We start from the raw sequence: 26,930 nt of genomic DNA, 5'->3' as shown, positions 1-26,930 counted from the left end.
CAAAGGAAGTGAGTTGTGTCCTGTGCTTAGCATAGCGGGGGGGGTCCCTGGAGTTAGCGAGGAATTCATGCTGTTTCAATTAGCATCCAGAAAACTTGCTTCAGGAGACCCACATGCTCTTCAGGGTATCACCTAAGGTGATTGCAAAAGTCTGTCTTTAGGAAAACACATTCCTGAGATTTGGTGTCTGAAATGTGCCTGGAGAAAAGGCTTAAGGGTATGAAGCCATATTAGGGGATAATATAGATGTACTTGGTCATGTCTGGGATCACGCTTTCTCTGGCTTTGGGAAATTAGATTAGCTGTTGCCCGCCTGTGCATAAAGGAGGCAGTCTCCCACCCATGCAACGCATTGGCATCCCCCATGCAAAATGATGGCTCACGCAAGCCTGTTAGTGCGGCTGATGATGGTGTCGCGTTCCCCCCCATCACAGCCTTCTCCCTCCCGGAATGACTGGCCATCCTGAATATCCGTTAGCATAATTTATGCAGTTGACAAGTGATTTGAGCACTGGAGCTATTGATAAACCACTCTGGCATGTCTGTACCTTAATGTTATGTGACATCACAGGAAAACGGGGTCATGTGCATTCCCGGGCTGGATCTTATATTAAGGGAGTGCTTCTGTTTTGAATTCCAGGGGCCAGAGGAAACCCAGCACTATCAGACCCAGGCACTCCTGACCAACACCAAGGCAGTCAGACCCACCTCCCTTTCCCGGTTGGGCCACAGGTCAGTATCTCTCAACTACTTTCCATTAGGGCTGCGTTTAGGGTGGTTCAACCATATAAATAACCAAATAAATAAATAATAATGAGTTAAATCCAATCAACTCCAACAGAGCACACATGGCGATAAATTTTCGTATGGGAAACTGTGTGACTACATTATTTATTAAATACCATCAAGAAAAAAAGTGTTCACAGAACTCTCTTTTTAAAGGAAATATTGGTTTTAATCATTTGGAATATTTTTTTTCCCTTGAAATCCACTTCAACCGTGTTGGTTACTATGCAGCCTTCTAGAAAGTAAAACTTTAATGACTGGAGTGTGAAGAAAATTAAGTTATTTCAACCTTACGATAGCCATTTTTGAAATACAAGATGTGATTTAATATAAAAAAGTTAATGCAATTTTAATGCAAGTTCAGCTTATTGGGTTTGACAATACTGTACATCACATACAGCTCTTGCATTAATAAAGAAATACATTCATTATTTTTTAAAGTCCAATATTTGTTTCTTGCAGCCTGGTGTGGTTATATGGAGATGTAGAACACAATTATAAAAGCTGGGCTCTTTGCTATTATTGTTTTTTGGTGTTGTTTTTTTTTTTTATCTCTGTCATTTAATGTGAAAGCTTTCAGAGTTCACCTGTTTTTATGGGAAAAGAAGCTCATATGTGAGCCTTTCTCTCTCTTTTGCTGTCATGGTTGTTCCTGAAAATTAATCACTTTCAGCACTTTGAGGGCTCACCAATTGAAGACTTGAAAACCCAAGTTTAAGGGCTTGGGTGGTGGTCTTGGCTTTCTTGTTCCAGCTGCCACCAAGTCCTAATGTCTGTCTCGGGTCCTAATGTCTGAGCACCACGATGCCTCGGTGCTCAAGGACAGAAAGGCTGGGGAGGTGTCTCTTCGCCTATGGAAGCCCATAGAGGATTCTACTGGGAATCTTGGAAGACGGCTTCTTCCGGCCATACCTTTTCTGATTTCATGCTTGTGACACTGTGTGCGTGTGTATGTGTGTGTGCGTGTGTGTGAACATACCAGGGCTGACAAACTCATGCCTCCGGGTCAGATAAGTGAATGACAGACCCAGACAGTGAGAAGCGTGGGTGGGCATTGTGACAAAGGGAGAAGGCATGCCCTGCTTTAACCCTGAGGATTCAATTTAAAAAAAAAATACTACGTGCTCAAACCCCCAACTCTTTGTCCTGTACAGTCTAAGAACCAGTCATTTTCCTTCCTTCTTATTTTGATGTTACTGTTGACAGTGGTGTCACATCAGCGATCTGAGCACCAGTTTATAATTTTGTACTTATTCCTAAAAAATACGTTTATTTTGTCTTTAGAGTAATTAAAAAAATTTTTTTTTAACATTTTTACTTATTATTGAGAGACAGAGAGAGACAGAGCATGAGCATGGGAGGGGCAGACACAGAATCCGAAGCAGGTTCCAGGCTCCGAGCTGTCAGCACAGAGCCTGATGCAGGGCTCAAACTCACAAACTATGAGATCATGACCTGAGCCGAAGTCAGACGCTCAACCGACTAAGCCACCCAGGCGCTCCCAATTTTATTTTATTTTTTTTAAAGAGAGACAGTTACTTTGTAAATTGAGTAGAGTCTAACAAATACATCAGGAGCTAGGCCTGTAGAGTCTGGACCAGTTGTCTAAAACCAGGCTACTTGATGTCCCAGGGCTTGTCCAGAAGCCTCCCTGGAAGGAGCCACGCAGGGTTGCTGCAGGCAGGGGCCAGAGGGTGGGTTCAGCCCTCCTCCCTTCATCCCTCTCTAAAACACTTCCGTGTATTGAGAGGGGATGGTGAGAAAGGGGCGAGCCATGGGCTCTGAAGCAGTCTGCCCTCACATGAACCCCCCACAATCACCAGATATGGGACTTGGGGCAAGTTACTAATCTCTCTGGATCTCATTGGCAGGACAACTGCACTAACACATGCACAGCAATATTAGAATAGTGCCTGGCTATAATTTATTAGGCTTTGTGCTATGCCTGTATTTAATTACCTCTTACTTTATGGAATAATTCTGTATTAAACACACAGAAGTTGAAACCCCACAGTAAGAGTTTTGTATTGGTTCCACTAGAAGAAAAATAGACATGGGATTATGTGTCACATGGTTCCCCAAAAGGGTGCAACGAAAGTGCAGATAAAGAACTGTAAGATCAAATACCTTCTAGTCATTTGGCCTGACCAGGACAAGAATCTCTCCTAGGTCATCCTGGTGGAAAGCCCACACTCGGGCTCAAACATGTCTGGGGCCCAAAGCTCACACTGATGAGTCTGCCTTTCCAGATCAAACAATGACTATTGGATAAATAGTGGATACAAACATATGTTTGGAATGTTGTATGAACTGAGCAAGGAATGTTAGAGTAATAACAGGAGACATCTATAAAAGATTTTCTAAATTAGCCACATCAAATATTTTCGCTTTTCTGTAGTTTTTTTTTCAGATATCTTAATCATCCACACACGACTTCACCATTTTAATGATTGCATTATCATTGCTTAATGATTATCCAGTTTTTTAATGTATTCTCATTTTATAAACATTTTCCATTTTTCTAAAGAGGTGCCATAATGACCCACTTTAACGATTAGGTTATATCTTGTCAGGCTTAGTATTATAACAAAGTATGCTTCAGCATTTATATATATTTAAAATGTAATGCATATTTTCATTTATCTTTTGTCTTTTTGCAATTTTTTAAACAATTTTTTAAGTTCATGTATTCTGAGAGAGAGAGAGAGAGAGAGAGAGAGAGAGAGAGCAGGAGGGGCAGAGAGAGAGGGAATGAGAAAATCCAAAGCACACTCTGCCCTCTCAGTGCAGAGCCCGATGTGGTGCTTGAACTCACGAACCATGAGATCATGACCTGAACCAAAACCGAGATTTGGATGGTTCACCAATTGAGCCACCCAGGAGCCTCTCCTTTGTCTTTTTGAATAATATCTTCAGGCTGTATCCCTGGAGTATGTTCTGAGTCAAAAGGGGTTGAATATTTTTGCAATTCTTGATATAGATTTCCAAATTACTTTCCAAAAGACTTATGATTGAGTACATGTCCTAAATCCACATAATGGTGTCACTACAGACTTACCAGCATGCTGTAACTCTTTTACATTATTTTTGATAAGTTAATAAATAAAAAATAGTATTTTATTGCTACTTTTGAGCCAAAAAAAAAAAATCCCCTGATGCCAATGGGTTCTTTCTGGAACAACACAGAACAAATTAGCAGAGAATTTCAAACATATAAGGGTAAGATCAAATGAAAATTCATTGGAAGTATAATACATAAGTGTAAGGTATTACTTTAAAAGGTATTTGACGTCCTGAAAAGAAATCCAGACCAAATGAAATTTTCCAAAGAAATAAATGTGATTTCAATTTTTTTGCTACTAGTTCATTTTGGAATAGAGCATGCTTGTTTGCTACTTGTTCAGGAGATTTCTGACCCTGCTTAAGTAAAGGAAAATGCTCTAAAAGGCCATGTCCTGCTTGGTTCCACTGGAAAGTGAGCTAGGATTATCTGTTTCCTTGCAGCCACTTCTGACAGCACAACAGTTAGCCTCTGCTGTCGCTGGCGTGATGCCGGGAGGCACGCCAGCCCTCAACCAGCCTATCCTCATCCCCTTCAACATGGCCGGACAGCTAGGAGGACAACAAGGACTGGTCCTCACACTGCCTACCGCGAATCTCACCAACATCCAAGGGCTGGTAGCAGCAGCTGCGGCCGGAGGCATTATGACTCTGCCATTGCAAAATCTACAAGGTAACCCATTGTCTCCATGTGCCATGTTGGGCTCAATCCACTGGGCAGTGTTCTCTGAGGTGCTCAAGTGCCCAGTGGCGAATGTAGTTCAGAGTTACTTCCACTATTGAGGAGATGGAAGGCTTGTGTAGGCAGCAAAGTTTCAAGTGGTCTGTGAATCCCAAGCTTGGTCAAACCATGGGCTTTATCAGTCCTTGTTTCCTAACAGTGATTTGAAACCTTTCAGGTCTTCTGGAGTCACTTGTGAGCAATCATTGCACAACACATCAAAGATTTAGATGTAAAATTATTGTGTTGTTATTGGAGGACCTGAGTTACGATCTCATGAGTTCTTCAATATAGCCATCTGCAAAGAACAGTTAGGCATTATTTGTTTCTGTGGCAAGCGGTTGGAACATCTCAAATACAAGGTACCATTTGGAAGTCTTAATTTAAGTATTATCTTACTTACTAAGTACTTTCAGTTACGATTATTAAACAGAAATTGTTTTACTTGAGATCATACTTTGTGATGAGAAAGATAGACTTGTATATCGAGGCTTTATATTCCATGGGCGTATAACAATGGCTGAACTCATTTTACTCTGGAAGGATAGTTCTCTTGGTACTACAAAAGTTTCCACTTTTCTTTAAAAGATTTGGTAACACTGGTTGATAGACTGATTTACAAAAGATTCTGTTAGAGGAAGAATTATATGGCGAAAAATGGCCTGAATATATTATTAGGATGCCTAACAAAAAGAAGACAAATTGGTTTTGGACTGCTGAAAGGTGTTTGTTTTCTCCATTGATATGAATCTTAGCAATTAAAAAATGTGGGGTCTTTTTGCAGAGTGAGAGTTCAATTGTGTAAGTTATCAGAATAACAATTTAAAGTACTTTTGGTAGTTGGTCAAATGTCAGGGCTCCTTATGGCCAGAGCATCAGCCCATAGATTAAGAAATTGACCATGTAAGAACTGGTTAACTCTTGACCCAAACTTTCTTATACACTGTATGTTCTAATATCCCACCTAGCGTTGCCACTTCGTGACTTTCACTTTAATGTTTAAAACAAAGTCTGTCTTATACCATTAAATTGTGCCAGGAAACCTGCCATTCATAAATCATGCATGCCCAGGACACGCTAATGCACAAACTTTACTTCTTTCAAATTTGAGAGTGCCTGGGAGCCAGGATCTCAAGATTAAGCAAATAAGGCAGGAATAAACAAGGTAAAAAGCAGAAGTAACAAAGTGTAGGGAGAGGCTTTCTAATGTAGGTGCATGATGAAATCTTAATGAAGAAATGGGCATTATCAAAATGCAACCTTCCATTTGGAACATTTGTGCTTATGGGAATATTGAATATTATAAATAAACATAAGCTCGTGGAGCTCCTAGGTCATGAATTAATCTTGCTTGGTTAAAACAGACGCCAAAGTCAGAGTCCAAACAATCAGGCTTATGATATCTTTATTATGGCTTGGTATTCTTAGAATTTTAGTGCCTGGTTGTTTTAAGAGCTTGAAGTTAGTGACTGGTCCAATGTGGACTTCCATCAAGATTTTCTCTGGATTTCTTTTCTTTAAATATCAAATTTGGGATTAGTGTGGAATTTGGTTCTTTTTACACCTTTGGTTTCAGAAAATGAATTCTAAGGTTTGTGGCCTGATTAAGTAGGTTCAATGAGAGTGCTAATTCTTTTTATCTCTTGGTGCTTCTTACACGATTTTCTTATCGGCCTCACCTTCAAAAGTGGATTGGAGTTGATGGTCAAGCTCTCATCTACTAAACAAACACAAGGGAACATGTCTCCCTTTGTCATTTCAGTGATGTTGGAACGCAAGTGGTGAGGTCATTAAAATAAAACACCTTCCAGTAGCAGCTCAGACCGTTATAGGAAAACCTTCCTAATCAGTCTTAACATGCAAGCCTGTCCTCTAATACTTTTCCCTTTAATAACTTTGCAAATAAATCCCAATTCCTAAGTCACTGTTAGGATCCAGAAAAACTCCTTGGGCTTTTCTCTTCCTTTTGTATCTTCTCACATGATTTCTTCACCACCCAGACCTCACCGGGTGACTGGGGATTTCCTGGGGATATGTGGCTTCTTCTGCTGAGACAAGGAAAGTTCCAGGCAAACAAAAAAGAGTTGGTCATCCTGCCAGAAGTCCTGGGGCAATAAGGATGATAATTGGGTAAATGTCTCAAATCTCCATGGTGCCCAAGATGAGTGTCCACCTCCTGAAGTATAATGCCAATGGCATCCTGGCATTCAGCCAGCATCCGACCCAAGGACGATCTCACCACCTTTAGGGTACCTACTGCAGCCCTCGACAATCCGTAGGCAATGTCCATGGCTTGTGTAGTTTTCCAGGTTATACCACAGAAGGCGGTGGGATTCTAAGGATGGTGAGTGGATGGTTGGCAGGCTGGAAAGGCATCTGCAGGGCTCCTGGTTGACTTTGAGACTGAGCCAATCCCAGGCATAATCCAGTCTCACCCCCTTTCGGGGGTAGTAATCTTGTACATGGTCTACAATACCTGAGAAGGAGTCCTTACACTCATGTGTATAGTCAACCCATGTATGCTCCGCCCCTCCCCATGGTCCACCCTAGACAATGGACATAGTCACTTCCAAGGCTTTTAAGAGTCTTTTGATTCAGAGTCTGTGTCTCCCTCTCTCTCTGTCCAACCCCCCACTCTCTCTCTCTCAAAAACAAACATTAAAAAATATTGAGTCTTTTGAAACAACTAGTAAGTCTGCACAACTCAAATAGATACCCACCTTCTTGCGTGGTTTTATAAAACAAGTGTGATTAGTCAGTATGAGGGAGAGGGATTGAAGTGTTAAACTACTCGTCTGAAGTGGAACCTGTTTCCATGTGATGCACTGAGTTCTGGATGGTTCCCCTCTTCCTCATTGTGAAACATTAAGGGTTATTCATGAAGTAAATCTGCCAGCTGCAATTATCTCTGAGTATCCTCCAGCCTTCCTGCCTAGTCCTTCAGCCTATCTGTTCTTCTAGCCCCGAAACTACAAATTTGCTAAGAAAGAAAAATACTGACATCAGTTTCTTAATGGTTTTTGGAATTTGGGGATAAGTTTTCAAGTATCTTCTTCTTTACTAAAGGGATTAAGAGCTGCTTCATTTACGTTCCCTATCAAGTGACATGGAATTGCTCTCAGACCCTCAGAGGCCATGACTCATGCATGTATTTTAATGAGCACTAATGACATGTTGTTACGATGAGTGGCTTTTCTTCACACAGGCAGCAGGGGTCCTATCACTGTCTGCTTCTCTGAGTGTCATTCCCAGACTAATGGCATCAGCTCTTGTTGGAGCTTGTTAGAAAAAGCAGACTCTCAGGCCCCACCCCAGACACATTGAACAGAATCTGCATTCTTAAAAAAATTCCCAGGAGATTCTTAGATACACTACAGTTTAAGAAAGCCTGGTCTAAGGAGCTTTTCCAAAATTCATCTGGCAAATCCCCTATTATCTCCAGCAACCTCCCCAGATTCCGATCATTCTCCGGTGATGGGGAGCCATGTGACTGTGATAAGCGCCCTTGTTAATTTTCCTGCTCGGACCACCCGAGGCTTCTATTGAGGGTAAAGAGTGAAATGAATAACTTGTTTGGGAATTAACTTATTGCTTCCGTTAGGACATTCGCATCCCCCAGACAGAGAGGGGTTCTCTTGCACAGTTGAAGCATTGTTAAAGTCCTTGCTCTGAGATTTTATCCAGCAAAAGCTTTTGCATTGATGAAAAAGAGATCATATTGCCCTGCAGAAAACTCATTTGCATGGCCTGGGATTGTTTTCCCTGTCTCCTCAGATCCTTCCATGCAGGAAAGAGATGCACCAATGAGGGGGTCTTTTTGTAAGGAAACAGCCAGGAGTAAGGTGTTAGAAATCTTGCAGAATCCCAGAAACAGCTGGCAGCCCAGACTGTGGCACCCTGGAAGTGAGGTTTGGAGATCAGAGATAACAGTGAATCATTAAGCTGCAGGCTGTGTCATTCTCCCCTTGGAGAAGACAGGCATGTGTCCCCACTTCTAGGGTGACTAATAACCTGTCTCCTCTCTTCTCCTGCTCCTCCCTGTGACTCTTCTCTATTGTGTTGGTTGACTTTTGGCTAGCCCATAATTTTGGCTCACTCGTATTCCATTCTGTCTCCTTGGAGGCCACGCATCTTCCCAAATCATGTACCTCCCAGGAACACTCCGTTGCTATTTCAGTCTCCATCGTCTCTATCTTGATGCCCATCTCCACGTCTGTCAAAATTCAGACTCTCCAAAATTCAAATTCCTAATGGGCTGAGACTTGGCATTCTAGACTACCTTGTAGGTCACTGGCCAGACTAGAGATTGACTGCCCCATGTGGAAGTGTGCATTCCTGTCCAGTCAGCTGTAATGTGAATGGAAGGGGGGAGCTGGGATGACATGGTGTGGAACATGGGCAATATGCTTAAGAAATATTAGACAGAAGACAAAAAGAAAAAGAAAAGGAAACATTAGATGGGAGATGATGAGGGCCTCCCTCAGAAGTAGAAGGGGCACTGGGGGAGGCAGGCCACTGGGAGTGGCCTGCCCACTGGGAATCCTACACAGACTAATAGGCCCTCCCGTGTGCATGGGAAGAGATTGAGACATACCCTGAACTCAGAAATGCCAAGGGTGGGGTCTAGATTCTGAATATTTTAGGGGAGGTCTGTGGAAGTTCTGGCTGGGATGCAAGGGCACAAGTGCTCTAAACTCAGATAAGACCTAGAAATGACCTACTCCTCAACACTCCATGTCCCTACATGAAGTAGATACAGATTTGCGTTCTCTCCTCTCTTAACCTTTGAGAGGCCCTGCCCCCTTCCAAGCACCTCCCACCATCACCACTCTGGATCTTTCCATTCCCGTGTCCTTTGTCTGCTGCCCACAGAGATTCACTCTCAGGTGACTATCAGCAAACCCACACCTGTGACACGAGACTAACAATGACCAGAAAGCTCAAAGAAAGAAAATGACTAAGGCTGCTCTGTCACATACGTGATAAACTTTCAAAGTCGGTGTTTTCCGTTTACTTATTATTTTGAAACACACCTGTGCTAAAAATATAATGTGCATTTGTCCTAGTGTGGGAACTGGATTATCACTTGATGGGGCAAAACAAAGTCCCCATGTGGAACTCACACAAATGTGTTGTGTTTTTTCCTTTGTAAGATTCAGGCAGGAAATGTCGACGAATACAACCTCATATTTGTTGGAACAAGTGACAACAAGCCACAGAGGGGTTAATGGGACAGCAGGGGTGGGTCCACATCTAGGGCAGATGATTCAAGTTAGTGACTTTTCTCATTGCACAGACTGAGACAACCCACTAATCACCGTGGACAACATAAATGGAGAATATAAATGTGCTCCGTAGGAGATTTATATCAAAGTGTGAACATTCCAGTTCAGTCAAGCATAACATTTAAATTAATGACCAAAAATACATTAGAGAGTGCTGCTTAACCTGAACATGGAAAAGCAATTAGGTTCAAGGCAAGTTGAAAACTCAAGGCCAAGGGTGGGTTTTCCTGCCCTTCGTGCTGGCTGGAAAACAGCCCTCATTTTCTCTCACTCTCCAAAGTCAAGTCAGGGAAAAGTATGGGGAATACTTTCGGTTTGGGGGATTTGGGCTGCAAATTGCATTACATTTTCTTTTTGTTTGTTTTGTTTGTCCTTGTTGTTTTAACCAAGGTATCATTTACGTACAATAAAATGCATGGATCTTAGGTGGCACACAGCTCAATGTGTCTTGATAATTCTATGCCTCCATGCAACCTCCATCCACCACAGTTGATACAGAAAACATTTCATTTTCCCCCAAAGGTTCCCTTGTGTCCCTTTGTAGTCAATCCCCTACCTCAAACCAGGCAACTCTGATCTGCTTTCTATCACTTTCGATTCATTTTGTTTGTTCTAGAACTTCATATACATCGATTCCTACAGTACGTATGCTTTCGTGTCTGGCTTTTTTCACTCGGCATCATGTTTTTGAGATTCTTCCGTGTTGTCGTGTATGTCAGTGGTTCCTTTATTTCTTTCCTAAGAAGTATTACATTGTAAGAAGACGCCACAATCTGTTAATCCATAACCAGCCCACATCCTAGCAGGCAGACATGGTGAAGTTCCCCTGCCCTGGGGGTAGAGAGAGTTGTCTCCATTGGACACCCCTTGGGAAGCATCCATGACCACTGTTCTCCTTGGCCCTTTGCTATATCCCTGGGAGATTCTTCCCTGCCCATCATCTTTCTTAGCTACATCTGAAGAGAAAATTGAGAAATATGCTTCAGTCCCTGTATGGCTTATGGAAGCTTGGGGGCCGAAGGGGTTGCTTGAAGTTTCCAATAGTTAAAGATTTGTAGCTTCCTTGGGAATCTGGTTCTGTCAGAAACTGAGAATGCTTCTGATCTTTTTGCTTTCAGTCAGTTCCAGATGCCAAAGTTTTTTCCAAGGCATACATCTTCCGTGTAATTTATTTTTGCTTTTTCCCTCCCTCAGTTCTCTGTTTCAATTCAATCGGCCTCAGGGTATGGGCACTCTGACCTCCTTGGTGTTCTCTAAACATGCACCTACCCAAGGGCCTTTGCACAGATCACTTCCTCTGACTGAAGGACTGTTTCCCCAGAAAGCATCAGCCTACTTCCTCCCTCACTGTCCCCAATACCCCTGTTTCCTCTGACCTGATTTCCTTCATTTACCTGTCCATAGCACTTACTACCTTCTACATAGATTTAAAATCTCAGAAATTGTTGAGTCTTTCTTATCTTGTCTTGTCTTCTTTTCTCTCCCCCTTCCTTCCTTCCTTCCTTCCTTCCTTCCTTCCTCCCTTCCTTTTACTGCAGCCACCTAGGACAGTGGAGGCAGCATCCTGATGCTTAGCCCTGATGCTCTAGGGGATGATATCTACATATAGTGTGTTAATAATATGTAGTGTTTATCTAGTCCTGCCCTTAGGACGTATGTCCTACAAGAAGCATCTTTGTTTGGTTCAGTGATGTGGCCCAAGAACTGGAACAGTGCCTGGCTCATAATAAGTGATCAAAAAGATGGATAGAGAATGGATGGATGGATGGATGGATTTTAAACCAGGACTCAGTCAAGTGAAGAGAAGTAAAGAGAACATTCAGTGTAGAGAATAAGGCATGAGGGTCCTCTGAACAGTTTTCGTTATTGTTCAAGTGAAGGTTAGGAGTCTGAAATGGCAAGAAATCAGACTGGAGGAGCAGGAAGGGGTAATACTGGAGAGCCTTGTATGCCTTTCCTGTACATGCTGAGCGGCCTCATAGGGCCCGATGTGTTAAGAGATGAGCAAACCTAAAGGCGATGCAATTCTGCTATGATATTTTCATGGGTATATGTTTGCATTTCCCTAGTAATGCTTATGTAATGCCAAGGACTCAAAGCAGCTTAGGATACAAGAAACCTGAAAGGCCAAATGCTGTTTTTTAAAAAAAGAAGAAACCTAGATGAAGATTCGGACCTATGGGACAAGTCAAAGGGGAGGCACATCACATTCATACACTTATTTATCTGTTTATTTATTTATTGAAAGAGAGAGAGTGAAATCAGGGGAGGGGTAGAGAGAGAGAGAATCTCAAGCAAGCTGCACTCTGAGAACAGAGCCCGATGCAGGGCTCAATCCCATGACTGAGAGACCATGACTTGAACCAAAACCAAGAGTTGGAAGCTTAACCAACTGAGCTGCCAAGGCACCCCCACATTCCATACTTTCAATTATCTGACAGTAAACAGAGTCATATCAGCTTAACAAGAAACAAGGTCTTTTTTTTTCTTTTTTGCTTTTCACTAATTTTATTTATTTACTCAATGTATACCTACTGAGCTTTCATAGCATATTAGGTCATGATCTCAGCTTAGGGTATAACAGGAAACAAAACAAAGAGAGACTCTGAAGGCACTGTGCTCATGCAGGATGTAAAGGAGAATGAAGCAATGAAGGGTGGCAGGCATGGGGACATGATGACACAGGGTCATCAGCATCAGTCTTTCCACTGGACAGAGACCCAAAGGACACGAGGGACAAAGCTATATAATATCTGGGGGAAGAGTATCCCAGATTAAAGTTCCAGATGCTGAGAAAAGTTCATCACACAGATTCCCAATGAAGAACTGTGGAACCGACTGGTGGACAGGACACTGGGCATCTTTTGGGTTCACTAGGTTGTACCACAGTAACTAACAAGCACACGGTCTCAGTGAGGTACCACAGAGGTTTATTTCTGTGTTTATTTCATAATACATGTTGGCTGCAGGTCAGCAGTGGCATTGCTGAACATCCTCTTTCTAGGGTCCAGGCTGAAGAAGCACCCTCTTCCTGGAATAGGCCTTTCTCATCACACAGGGAAGAAAGAACAGCAGAAACACAATGACTTCCAAATCTTTGGCTCAGAAGTGGCTTACATCACTTCCATTCATGTCTTGATCAAGCCTGCTGCCAATGGGAATGAGGCTACCCCTAAAGCGGAGGGTGTTTCTCGAGCACATGATTGGAAGCTATATTACAAGGTGCTACACTGTTCAACCCCCACTGCACTGAAGATACCCTGCATGAGTATTTGACTTAGGTCAACTTTAAAATTCCTTCCAACACCAAGAGTTTACCATTCCATTAGGTGAACCCATTAGGTGAGACCATTAGGTAAAATGGGCTATCCGTGGGTTCCTTTGAATACAACTCAGTAATAATATCATAAAGTAGTAGAATTCAAACAGTAAATATAAAAATAGATTACAAATTTATGGAACAATTGGGGACTTTAAAAAATAGCACATGTACACATGTAAAAGTATGACTCCTTTTTAAAATTTTTTTTTTAATGTTTATTTATTTTTGAGACAGAGAGAGTGCACGAGCAGGGGAGGGGCAGAGAGAGAGAGGGAGACACAGAATCTGGAAACAGGCTCCAGGCTCTGAGCTGTCAGCAAAGAGCCCCATGTGGGGCTCAAACTCACAGACCGTGAGATCATGACCTGAGGTGAAGTCAGATGCTTAACCAACTGAGCCACCCAGGTGCCCCAAATATGACTCCTTTTATGTAACATTCAGGAAAAGGCAAAATGATGGGGACGGAAAGAGATCAGTGGTGACCAGGGGTAGGCACTGGGGGAAGGAGTTGACTATAAAGCAGTGCAAGGGAATTTGGGAGGCTGATGAGACAGTTCTCTGTCTCGATCATGATGGAGGTTACAGGACTCCATGTGTTTGTTAAACTGCATGCTAGAAAGGGTGAATCTTACTGTATGTAAAATATACCTGTTTTTTAAAAAAAGGGAAGTATATGGTATGGTGCTTATAAAATACCAATAAAACACCAACTTAGGGGTGCTTGGGTGGCTCAATCATTTAAGCCTCTGACTGTGGCTTAGGTCATGATCTTGCAGTCTATGAGTTTAAGCCCCGCATTGGGCTCTGTGCTACCAGCTCAGAGCCTAGGGCCTGCTTCAGATTCTGTGTCTCCCCCTCTCTCTGACCCTCCCATGCTCATACTCTGTCTCTGTCTCTCAATAATAAATAAGCGTTAAAAAAAATTAAAACACCAACTTAATGTTAAAACATAAAAAAGAATATGTATGGGGCTCCTGGGTGGCTCAGTTGCTTAAGTGTCTAGTTGACTTTGGCTTAGGTCACAAACTCACCTTTTGTGAGTTCGAGCCCCACATCAGGCTCTCTGCTGTCAGCACAGAGCTTACTTCAGGTCCTCTGTCCCCCTGAGTTTCTGCCCCTCCCCCACTCGACTCCCTTTCTCTCTCTCTCTCTCTCTCAAAAATAAATAAACTTTAAAAAAGAATATGTGAGTACAAATCTGCTAATAAAATGAAAGCTAGGGAAAGCTTCATGGAGACGAGAGAGTCAAGTTTTCCCATTAAAGAAAGTGTTAATGGCTCTATTTCTCAGATGCACAAGTGAACACTAAAATAACACAGATTTTTACATGCACACAATTTGACTCCAGTTGTTTGAAAGAAATCCAAACACACAGCCACACACCCCACAGAGAGAGGAAAGAAAACTACTGTATACAACAAAGTGTTACTGGTAGATTCTAGACAGCAAGAAATTATGGATGATGTTTTCCTTCTTTAAATTTCTTCATTAATAAGTATTATTCCAAAATCAGAATACTTTGTATTCATTAAAGTTAAAAGCCATATCCAAAGCATCATTATTAGCATTGACAAGGTTGGGTCTATGGGTCTGCTGTCTTGCCCTTCTAACCACCTTTTTAAAAAAGCATCCCTCAACTCAAAGTGGATTAATTCTCAAATTAACACTACAACCACAAAACAACTCTATGCATTCATGATGTATGAGCAATCTTTAATATGAGTAAAATTGCCTTTAAATGTGCTTGATTTTATTGATCAAGGGATAATTTATAGTCAGGGAGTGGATGAGGGGTAGGCACGTGTTTCTGAGCATTCTATCATTCTTGACGAAGGAAACAGTAGGTGGCCATGGGTGCTGCTTTTCCTAATAATTTACTTTTGTGCTATTCTAGTGATGTCCATACCCAGAAAGTGTCGTCCCCAAGGGCATCATGAACATGAGAGCGGAGGTCTAATACCACTCACAGAAAGGGCAATGCAGCACCTGCCACAGAAACAAGAAGAATGGACTCAGGCTTTTCGTATGCAATGATTTCTCAGCCTCTGATAGGTGGCTTGCTGTCACAAAGTCCAATATTAAAAATATCTAGTGCATAAATTCATATTTGCGGTGTTATTCAGAAGAGCCCCACCTGACACACCATACAATAATACCAAATCCACCGTAAAGAAGTTATGAAAGTTGTTGCATGTGTCTTACTCCGGCAGTTTTTCAAACCTCCGTATCTCCGAGGCTTCAGACTTTTTATTTAAAATACCTGGAAAGCCCGTTCTGCAGTACATTATCCTTGAAGCAGGCGTCACTGAGGCACTAGGGTATGGATTAAACTGGAAGCACATGAATGAGGAGTATGACTAGTATACTGTGTATTTAAGAGATACTGTCAATGGAATAAAGCATTGTCAAAGGATAATGGTTTCCAGCTGCCACATAAATGTCAAAGCAAAGCCAAAGCATTTATTTTCAAAGCAAAAGGCAGGGAAGTAATGTGATCCCCAGTTTGTACATAATAAGGCTGTAAATCCATCAGGGCTCTTGATGGCATGCAGCGGAGTGTCTACACTAGGATGTGCAAACTGGATTAGATTCCAAGGCAGCCATCAGAGCTCTTTTCCAAGATGGCTGCCTCTAGAATGACACTGAACATAAAAACAGAAAAGATTGTGCTCAGAATGTTTCTCAAACCTACTCCATTACCAAGGATGAGAGAGACTGGGATTATTTGTTCAAATTTCCTCTGGGACCAAAATAAAGAAGTCTTCTGTATCTTTTGGAAAGTGTGGAGGAGGCGGGCAGGGAGTGGGGAGGTACTGAAAGTAAGGAGATGGGAGTTGGCCCCTCCGTTCCCCTCTGCCAATGTTCAGAGAATGAAGAGGTAGAGTTGCCAAGAAAGTCCGGTCTTCTTGTACACGTGTGATTCTTGAAGGGCAGATTTCCAGCGAGAGGTCACAGCTGTCATTTCTTGGCCCCTCCAGAGAAAAGCTCAACCTCATTTCTTGCCCTGAGCTGTGCACAAAGATTGAATGATGGATTTCACAAATACTTGCTAAGCATCTGCTCTTTTCCAGGCACTGTGGCACTGTGGTAGGCACTCCGGTCTTGTTAGAAAAGAGGCCTTCATAGTAATCAGGGAGAGAAAGGGTCCGGGTGGCCATGATGAAGAGCAGAGGATTCACTGAGGAGACATTAACAAGATGCGTTTGGTAGGACTTGGTGATGGATTAAATGTAGAGGGATAAAAGGAAAGACAGGGAGATGTTTAGCTAATTTGACATGTGACTTCATTGCCTATGGAAATTTTAAATGGAAATACCAGTGGCCAGTTGAAAATACATGGTTCTGAAACTCAGAATGGAATTGGCCCTGGAGACCCTGATGTAGACACCATCAACACGTGTGACTGAAACCAGGGAGGGAAGACATTTCTGGGAAAGAAGAGGTTAGGGAAGGATCACGAGTCAAGCCATTGGAAGAGGAAGATACAGGCACAGCCGAGACCGAGGAGAAGTCCCAACGTGCATGATTGTTCTGCACCGGCTTAGCCTGCAATTCTTTGGGTTTGGATTAACTTTCCTTGGACATAATCGACACATTCACACTGGAGCTTCTGGCTGTTGCTTACCCCTTATATAGCCAGAGTGCAACAAGAAAGAGCCTAAAAATTGTATCTGTCAATTTGCTCTTTATCTTCTGAAGACATGCCAAGTTTCCATATATAAAGAAGCTATTTTAAGAGCTTGTACCTAAAAGCTTGAACAGGGTTTGCTGTCTTGCTGGAAAGTAACTCCACTGATTTAAATCTATTATTTAAAAATGTAGTTGTAGTCTTAAAAATCTCAAAATGAAAGTACTTGAGTCTTTTTTCCCCCCTCCATTCTTCTTTTTAAAGCACTTTGGGTCATGCCCACTGTAGCCATGCAGGGCAGAGGAAGCAGCATTGGCCTTGTTATGGGGTATGGATAGAGGAGGACACCTGTGCTGGGGAAAAGCCGTAGTATAGATACCATACTTCTAATTTTCGAGAATTACTTATGTTGGAAAACTATGTCTTATTGCTAGCAAAATTAGTCACTGAACATCTTTTGGTTCCACATTAACCTTTTTTTTTTGTTGTTGCTTTAGTATTATCTCCCAAATTGTATTAATCAATCATGCTCACCCACTGTATAGCCAAAATTTACAACAAAACAAAACGAAATACTTCTAATTTTCGAGAATTACTTATGTTGGAAAACTATGTCTTATTGCTAGCAAAATTAGTCACTGAACATCTTTTGGTTCCACATTAACCTTTTTTTTTTGTTGTTGCTTTAGTATTATCTCCCAAATTGTATTAATCAATCATGCTCACCCACTGTATAGCCAAAATTTACAACAAAACAAAACGAAATACTTCTAATTTTCGAGAATTACTTATGTTGGAAAACTATGTCTTATTGCTAGCAAAATTAGTCACTGAACATCTTTTGGTTCCACATTAACCTTTTTTTTTTTATTGCTTTAGTATTATCTCCCAAATTGTATTAATCAATCATGCTCACCCACTGTATAGCCAAAATTTACAACAAAACAAAACAAAACGAAACTCAGTATGTTTGTCATTTGTCACCAGATTAGGATTAGCACAAAATGCAGGTCCATTAAAAGATTCTTAGGCATCTCGGTTCCCCTGTGTGCCATTATTTTAGAAATTCTTAGCAGAACATATATATATTCAACACTTGACATAAGATAATTTGAGTTTGCTGTGTTTGGAAAATAACTCACAGGGGAGAAAGTTGCATTAAATAAATAATAGAGATAAAATTTATACTTCTATATATTTCAAAGCTAATGTCGCTAACTTACAATAGAATGGTAACGTGAAGACACAGTGCTATAATTTGATTGATTTGTTTTGACAGCAGCCAAATAATTGAGAGTGAAAGGTGTCAGCACAGATGAAATATTGTATAAGCCACGTTCAAAAGGCAGCCCTCGCAGCAGCAGCAACTAGAGTTTTATTTCCTTTGATTCCGTACTGGTACTCACCTCCAGTTTATTATGAAACCATGAAAGGTGTATGACTTCCCCAACGAGGGAGACTTTTATGGAGAGGATAGAAATAGAAGTTTGCCAAATAGTTGAACAATGGTTATAGACAAGAGGAGGGAAAATGGCTACAGCGTGCCAAGCTGAATGCTAGCAGCCTGTCCCTTTTCTTTTGCAAGTTGCTGCTCTCTTGCATTTCACCTCACTTTGAAGAGACTCTGAGTGAGAGCAAATATTAGATCCCATTTTCTGCACCTTGACAGGAGATGGGCCAAAGATGTGCTTGGCACCATTTCCGGGCCCAGATAAGGAGCATTTACCCAACTGAAAACCCTCGTGTCTGGTTAATGATAAGATTTGAGGTTCCCGGTGAATATAGGAGCTAAATGGTCAGGGGAGGGTTGATCGGGAGAAAATCTCTGCCCATCGGTGACTGTGCCTTAACAGAGTATGGTTAACCGGTAAGTAGGTAACAGGTAAACAGTGGTGAGTCTCACCGGCCTGGGTTAATTCCAGCCCTACAGCTTGCTAGTTGTGTGACCTGCCTTCCTCAGATATTTTATGGAGCCGTTTAAGGATTACAAGGGATACTGTATGGGACATGTCCAGCAGAGTGCCCGACACTTTGTAAGTGCAAAGTGAATGAGAACTTCCATAGTCTCCCTTATCTGCGGGAAAGATGTTCCGAGCCCCTCACTGGACGCCTGCAGCCACAGATGGCACTGAACACTATGTACAGAGTGCTTTTTCCTCTATGTGCATACCTATGGTAAATTATACTTTACAAATTAGGCACAGTAAGGGATCAACGATGATAACTAGCAATATAAAATAGGACAATTATGATAACAGACTATAATAAAAGTTGTGGGAATGTGGTCTCTCTTTCAAAGGATCTTACTGTATGTACTGATCCTCCTTGTGCTGATGTGGGATGTTAAAATACTGTGTGAAGAGATGAAGTGAGGTGCATGATGTAGGCGCTATGACGCAGTACTAAGCCACCACTGACCTTGTGATGACGTCAGCAGGAGGGTCAGGTGCTTCCAGACCATGGTTGACTGTGGGTAAGAGAAACTGTGGAAAGCAAAACCGCAAATAAAAGGGGACTCCTGGGGTGCCTGGTTGGCTCAGTCGTTTGAGTGCCCTACTTTTGATTTCAGCTTGGGTCATGATCCTGGAGTTGTGGGATCAAGCCCAACATGGGGCTGTGCACTGGGCATGGAGTTTGCCTGAGGTTCTCTCTCTCTCTCTCTCTCTCTCTCTCTGAAATAATAAACTTAAACAAAATTTTTTAATTAAAAAATCAAAGGGGACTACTGTACTTTTACTACGTAGAGTTGCAAAATCTAAAATGACAGCAATGTGGCTATTGGGCCCTTGAAATGTGACTACTCCAGGTTGACACATGCTCTAGATGTAAAATCTGCACAACTGCAAATATCTCATTAATAGTTTTATATTGATAACATGTTGAAAAGATATTTTGGATATATTAGGTCAAATAGAATATACCATCAAAATTAATTTCACCCATTCCTTTTTATTTTTTTTTAAATATGGAGACTAGAAAATTTTAAATTATGGATGTGGTTCACATTCGTGGCTTGCATTATATTTCCATAGGATAGCATTGGCCCAGCCTGGAGGACCTCCCTAAATCCCATATACATTTGGCACTAATTAAAAGTTGTGCTCATTAAAAATAAACATAATTAGCATACATTTAAGTTTTGGGCCCTCAAGCAGAAAATCACAAAGGGTCCTGTTCAGTGACAAAAATTAGAGAGACTACATTTAATAAGTTCTCTGCTGTAGTTTAGGAACTATTTGGGATTCTATCTATCTATATAAAAAAGGATACAATTTACAGTTTTTACTACCAACTTCCATTGACCAGAATCTAAAGTTCTCTTTCTTTTTTAAAAATTGTTACACTTTGTACTTTGAAACATAGAGAAAATATGCTCAACTGATCTAGAATTAAGAAACGTTAAGATTTTGCCACCTTTGCTTGAGATCTATTATCTTAGAAAATGAAACCTTATAAATAATGCTAAAAATCTTCTGCTGCTTCTGTCCAGGCTTCCACAGTATTCCCCACTCCTGGAAGTAACCACTACCCCTCCAGTGCATGTGTTTATGAATTTACCATATATTATACATACACACATACGTGAAATATATAGTATGTATTGTACTATAAATATATACTATAATTTTGATGTGTTAAAATTTGACATAAAGTAGCACACTTTAGGTATATTTTTGTATCTTGCCTTTTACTTTCTGCGTTTTGCTTTCGAGGTTTGTCCATGTTGATATATGTAGATAATAATTGTGGGTTTTTTATCATGCTTTTTCTGCCCTTTTTCTCCTTTCTTGCATTCAAATGGACTTGTTGAGTTTTCTTTCTTTTTTTTTTTTTCCACCTACTGGATTAGAAGTTAATCATCCAATTTTATTCTTTTAGTTGTTATCCCTGTATTTGGGATATGTGTTTTAAGGAGTCATATCAGTATTTTTATCTTTCCTCCTAACTAACATTGCAACTTTTTGATACCCTCCTGCTGTCTTCTACACTGTTATTCCCCAACTTTAGTTATTCTTCATACTGTTGTGTGTACAACCTCTCAGCTTTCATTATATTTGCAAAATTCTTTACCCATCATTATGTCTTATATCCCATTCCTCCCTTTCAGAGCTTTCTGATTCTTTTAATGAAGATCTTTGAGTGATAAACTGAGTTTCCTTTATTTAAAATTCTCCTTTTGTCCTTATTTTCTATTGTGCAGCTGGACTTACAATTCTCGGTTAATAGTTAATATTTTCAGCAAATGGAGCAATTATCTTCCAGGCTCTATTTTTTGCTGATCACAACTATATTGTCAGTTTAATGGTCATTTCTTCACAGATACCTCTCTTTTTTTTTTTTAAGTTTTTAAGTGTTTACTTTTTTTTAAGAGAGAAAGAGAGACAGCGTGTGAGCAGGGGAGGAGCAGAGAGAGAGGGAGACACGGAATCGAAGCAGGCTCCAGGCCCTAAGCTGGCAACACAGAGCCTGATGCGGGGCTCAAACTCATGAACTGTGAGATCATGACCTGAGCCGAAGTTAGATGCTTAACAGACTAAGGCACCCAGGTGCCCCTAAAATATCTTTTAAAATCATGGCTGATGTTAAGATTTTTCTTTTTGTCTTTGGGATTCACCAATTTTACTGTGAAACACCTGGGTATGGATTTATTCTTATTTATCCTGCTTGGGGCTTGGGACTCCTGACATTTTGGTCATCATCTCTTCTCCCCCGGTCTCTCAATTCTTTCCTCCAGGAACTCCCACTACCCACCCACTGTCCTCTATGTCTCTCAGTCTCTCATACTTTCTCTCACATTATATTTTGTGCTACATTTTTTTATTTCCTTATATCTATCATCCAGTCTTCTAATTCTCTCTGTAGTTATATTTAAATTTTTTTTTTTTTAACGTTTATTTATTTTTGGGACAGAGAGAGACAGAACATGAACGGGGGAGGGGCAGAGAGAGAGGGAGACACAGAATCGGAAACAGGCTCCAGGCTCTGAGCCATCAGCCCAGAGCCCCGATGCGGGGCTCGAACTCACGGACCATGAGATCGTGACCTGGCTGAAGTCGGACGCTTAACTGACTGCGCCACCCAGGCGCCCCTCTCTGTAGTTATATTTAATCATATGTTCAACCTTAATTTTTTCATTTTAAAAACTGCATTTTTCATTTCTAGGTGTTCTAATTTTTTTCCTTTATGGCTTCTCTTTGTTCTTAGCTTTCTTTAATCACTGGAAAATATTTATTTTATAATCTTCTTCAGACTGCCTTTTAGCTTAACTACTTGAGCTAATTCATAATTGCTGTCTCTTATTCATAGTGGACTGTGTCCCTATGTCATAAGGAATTTTTTTATTTTGAACTCACTTTAAGCAGAGATAGTTGTTTTTGTTTTTAATTTTCTTAATGTTTATTTATTGAGAGAGAGACAGAGTGTGAGCAGGGGAGGGGCAAAGAGAGAGGGAGACACAGAATCTGAAATAGGCTCGAGGCTCCAAGCTGTCAGCACAGAGCCCCACGCGGGGATGGAAGTCATGAACTGAGATCAATTCCGGGTTCTGGGTTTTTAGAACAAGGCTCTGTTCAAACAGTTCTTCTTACATGGATCCAAGGCCCAGATCCTGCCCCAGTGTTGGTGGCCAAACATCAGCCCCATGCTGGACAGTCCTGACCCCTGTCCGCCCTCAGGGTGCCAGGGTGTCAGTTAGTGGTCTTACCGTTTTTTATTTCTGATGCCTGAGCATGTTCCTTTCTGCCTGTGTATCTAAAGTTTTGACATGTTTTGGTCATAATTTCTATATATTGGAAGCAAGAAGATTGTCCATGTTAGGTCAGTCTAATATTTTTCCATGAAAAGTCTTCTCCACTCCCTTTTGTCAATTTCTCTAGGTGGATCAAGTCTGGATAGCTCATCCTTGGCACATAGATAATTCCTAAACATTTCAAGCATTCAATTTGGTAGCGACTTAAATTAATTTTTTTCTGGAACTTTCAGAATATTCTTTGTGGAATTACCGAAAGTTTTAGAAAGAAAGCAACAAGCCCATTACAAATATATCGAATATTGTAACCCTCTGGGATGTTCTTGAGTGACAGATACATCTATGGTTCTTATTAAGTAAACCAAATTCTGTGAGGATGCCCAAGGTTATTCAGCTAAACCTTGGTCTCAAAAATAAATAACTAGAAGGGATCACAAATAAGTTAGGACATTTCTCAGTTTCAGGAAAAAGCATAGAAAATACTCTTTAATTTTTATTTTTAGGATATTTTTAAATTTTGATTTTGCTTTTAGTTTAAAATAAATTTTAATTTATTAGCTTAACAAAGTTTTGTATCTATTAAGGATGTGGAAATAATATTCTAAGTTTGAAATATTCAAACCATAACAGAGGAGTACAGCGAACACAAATACCTGTGTGCCTTCCTCCTGTTCTATCAAACTCTAACATTTTCCCCTTCTTGCTTCATATCGCTTCTTAAAAAATATTGCAGGGGCACCTGGGTGGCTCAGTCGGTAAGCATCCAACTCTATCTCTGCTCAGGTCATGATCGCATCGTTTGTGGGTTCAAGACCCGCATCGGGCTCTGCACTGACAGCGCAGAGCCTGCTTGAGATTCTGACTCCCTCTCTTTCTCTGCCTTTCCCCCACTTGCTCTCTTCTCTCCCTCAAAATAAATAAAAATAAACTTAAAAAGGAAATATTACAAATAGAGTTGAAGCAATCTTTGTAACACTCCCAGATTCTAAGCCCCTTCCTCATTTTTTTTTGCTTTTTAAAAAATTATGGTTAAAATATACATAACATAAAATTTACCATTTTTCCATTATTTGGTGGCATTAAATACATGCACATTATTGTGCAATCATCACCACCATCATCTCTAGAGCTTTGTCATCTTTTGCAACTGAAACTCTGTCCCCCATTAAACTAACTTTCCATCACCCTCTGCCCTTGGCACTCACCTTTCCACTCTCTGGCTCCAGAAAGCTGAGTACTCTGGGTATTTCAGTAAGTGGAATCATACAGCATTTGTCCTTTTGTGACTGGCTTATTTCACTTAGCGTAGTGTCATAAGGATTCATCCATGTTGTAGCCTGTGTCAGAATTTCCATCCTTTTTACGACCGAATAATATTCCATTGTGAGTATATGCCTCGATTTGTTTATTCACTCACCTGTCAAGAGATACTTGGGTTTCTTTCACCTTTGATTACAGTGCATGCTGCCATGAACGTGGGCAAACAAATAATGTGTTTGTCCCTGCTTTTGATGCTTTGGGATATATGCATAGGGTTACAATTTTCTATGTCTTCTCCAGTACTTGTTAAATTCTGGGTTTTGTTTCTCGTATTGTTTTGACAATAATTATACTACCAGGTGTGAAGAGGCGTCTCATTGTGGTTGAAGGAACATTTCTGAGACAATAATTAATGACCTACTGACTTCTCCTGATATTGCTTACTCACAGTTTGGTATATTCCAAATAACCTAATAGTCGAAGGAGAAAATCACCTTACGGAGAGAATGCACACTTTAGAAGTTGCCTGATTTCTGCTTCATGTCCTGCAGATGATAAATGTTACAGGGACAATTACAGCGATAATTGCAGCTGGATTTACATTTTCAGATGCATATAAATGTTTTATGTATGCAAGTGAACACTAGCAATATTTGTCATGAAAGAAATTCCCTTCGTGCAAACGTTCTTTTCCTATTGACTTCCATTACAATGAAAGATTTCACTGAACAAAAAACATATTTCTCTGTAGATAAAATGAAATTTTTCCTTGAAGAAGATTTTCCGGGGCACCTGGGTGGCTCAAGTCGGTTAAGCGTCCGACATCGGCTCAGGTCATGATCTCATGGTTCGTGAGCCTGAGCCCTGTGTCGGGCTCCGTGCTGACAGCTCAGAGCCTGGAGGCTGCTTCAGATTCTGTGTCTCCCTCTCTCCCTTTCTCTCTGCCCCTCCCTGCTCATGCTCTGTCTCTCAAAAATAAATAAACTTAAAAAAAAATAATAAAATAAGTATTTTCAAGCCGTGGCCCTCTCAGTGGATGCTAACTGTTGGAATTCAATGAAAGTACCCTATGAAGGGATTCGGGAACTAGCCAATAGTTCTCTTTTCCCTCGTGGCATTTTTTTTCAGTCTCGAAATCTTCCCTACCCTTGAGAGGGGTATCAAAGCTCCTTTCTGAATCATGAGAATTTCTTCCATGCCAGGGTATTTCTTTATTTTCTGTTTTGAATGCCATAAATGTTCTACCAGTAGTCTGGTAGAAACCACTCTCAAATCATTTAGAGTGTGATGTTTATTTTTCTAGTAAATGTGCTATGCTCTAGTTCTTGTTTTATTCTGGCCTAAATTTTCATCATTGAAAGCTTCAAGTTATATTTTAAGAAGTAAGCTTGTTCCTCACTTTAACATTTCTGTCCAATCTTATATGCCTAATATATTTCTTAGACATTTCTGGTACATCTTCATGTGCAATAGATGCTATTGTTTGTCAAGTGTGAACCACAGTAGAGCTACACTCTACCAGCAAATTTTATTTTGTTTGGTTTTTCATTTTCATAAACTACAGTCTGCCCTCCACTCTGGCGGAGAACAGAATGCAGGATAAGGTAGGCAGGTTGCCTGAAAGAAAAGAGCAGGTATACAAAAGCCCCTCAAAATCATAAAGTCAGGGGTGCTCATAAAACTGTATTGCCTACGTTTTCAGGAGATTAATGAGTGGGCCATAAAATAGCATTAATTTTCTTGGCCAAACTCCAGCCAGAAAGTTGTGTGTTTCCCAGGTAGTTCTTTTCCAACTGCAGAAACCTCGCTCTGAGAATATTTGTAGTTCAAAACAGCAATGCTGTTGCATTTCTTCCCATCCAATCAAAATGGGAGAGGTAGCTATGGAAATCAGCAAGCTATCCAGTATTCCTGGCCAGGTTCGTGCTCAGGTGTATCTTCAGCTTGACTATCTCCTACACAGGGATGAAAATGAGGCTGTTAGAGCCAGATACTAACAAGAGTCCCCAGCACACAACATCTTAGAACCATGGATACGATTCCTTACTTTATCCCAACTAGCAATCTAAAAATACAATTAGTTGGCTATAAGGGTGGTTAATATTATGAAATACAAACAAACAAAACAAGCAATCACTGCTATTGAATAAATAATACTGGCTGATCACTCCCCTGATTCTGTCACATAGCACATTCACTCACATAGTACAGAAAAAAAGACAGACCCCACCCCTGCCATCACGGCTTTTCAGAAATTCTGGGTGTCCCTCGGTAAATGTGACTGAGTCTGCAGGGATAGGCTTCCATGTTGTTTCTTGCCTCCTGACTGTTCCAGAATATTATTTGCTTATTAATAGTCATCTGTCAACTGTATTTTAAAAATGAGAACTCAAAGCACTTTCACCTGAAATATTTCAATACTGTGTTCACATAAAAATACCATTTACGAATCTAAAAAAAAACAAACAAACCAATGTTAAAGCACTTTGAATTTCACAGGCTTTTGAGAGAAATTAGGAATATTACCAAATGTAAAAAATCTCTTCAATTCAGAATACCATTAAAATAATAAACATTTAATTAAGAAGCTAAAACTCGAAACAAATCCTGTTTCATAATGATGTTTTTTTTCCATAACTTCCCAACTCCCTCCCACATTATTGTTTTAATGGGGATATTTTACATTCTCATAACAAAAGCATAAGATGCCCTGTTTGGTCTGAATATTTCTTTTCTTTTCTTTTCTTTTCCTTTTTTTTTTTTTTTTAGTTTATTTAGTTTTTGAAGAGAAAGAGAGATGGGGAGAGAGCAGGGAAGGGGCAGAGAAAGGGAGAGAGAGAATCCCAAACAGGCTCCTCACCATCAGCATGGAGTCCAATGAGGGGTTCGAACCGTGAGATCATGACCTGAGCTGAAACCAAGAGCTGGATGTTCAACCGACTGAGCCACCCAGGCACCCCTGGTCTGAATATTTCTGAGAAAATCTCAGTGCTCTGAGTTTCAACTCCTTCTTCTCCATTAAAGAGAAAACCAGATTCCAAAGCATGTTCCCATCCAGGCAAAATTTCCACACCCAAACATCCACAGAATTATCAGATATGAAAGATACAGAGGCTTTA

General features: G+C 40.7%; 1 protein-coding gene across 1 annotated transcript in view; it reads left to right on the top strand.

The window, feature by feature from the left end:
- POU6F2 (POU class 6 homeobox 2) overlaps positions 1 to 26,930 on the top strand; it is a 491,184-nt gene that overhangs the window by 228,028 nt on the left and 236,226 nt on the right. Inside the window, exons 3-4 of the mRNA XM_047850244.1 lie at positions 641 to 732; positions 4,291 to 4,519. Coding sequence (XP_047706200.1) covers positions 641 to 732; positions 4,291 to 4,519 — 321 coding nt within the window. The remainder of the gene's footprint in view (positions 1 to 640; positions 733 to 4,290; positions 4,520 to 26,930) is intronic.

Source organism: Prionailurus viverrinus, chromosome A2 (genome assembly GCF_022837055.1).
Source record: "Prionailurus viverrinus isolate Anna chromosome A2, UM_Priviv_1.0, whole genome shotgun sequence".
Classification (NCBI taxonomy): Eukaryota; Metazoa; Chordata; class Mammalia; order Carnivora; family Felidae; genus Prionailurus; species Prionailurus viverrinus.
The sequence above is the reverse complement of the archived record's forward strand: the minus strand, read 5'-3'. Positions and strand labels throughout refer to the sequence as shown.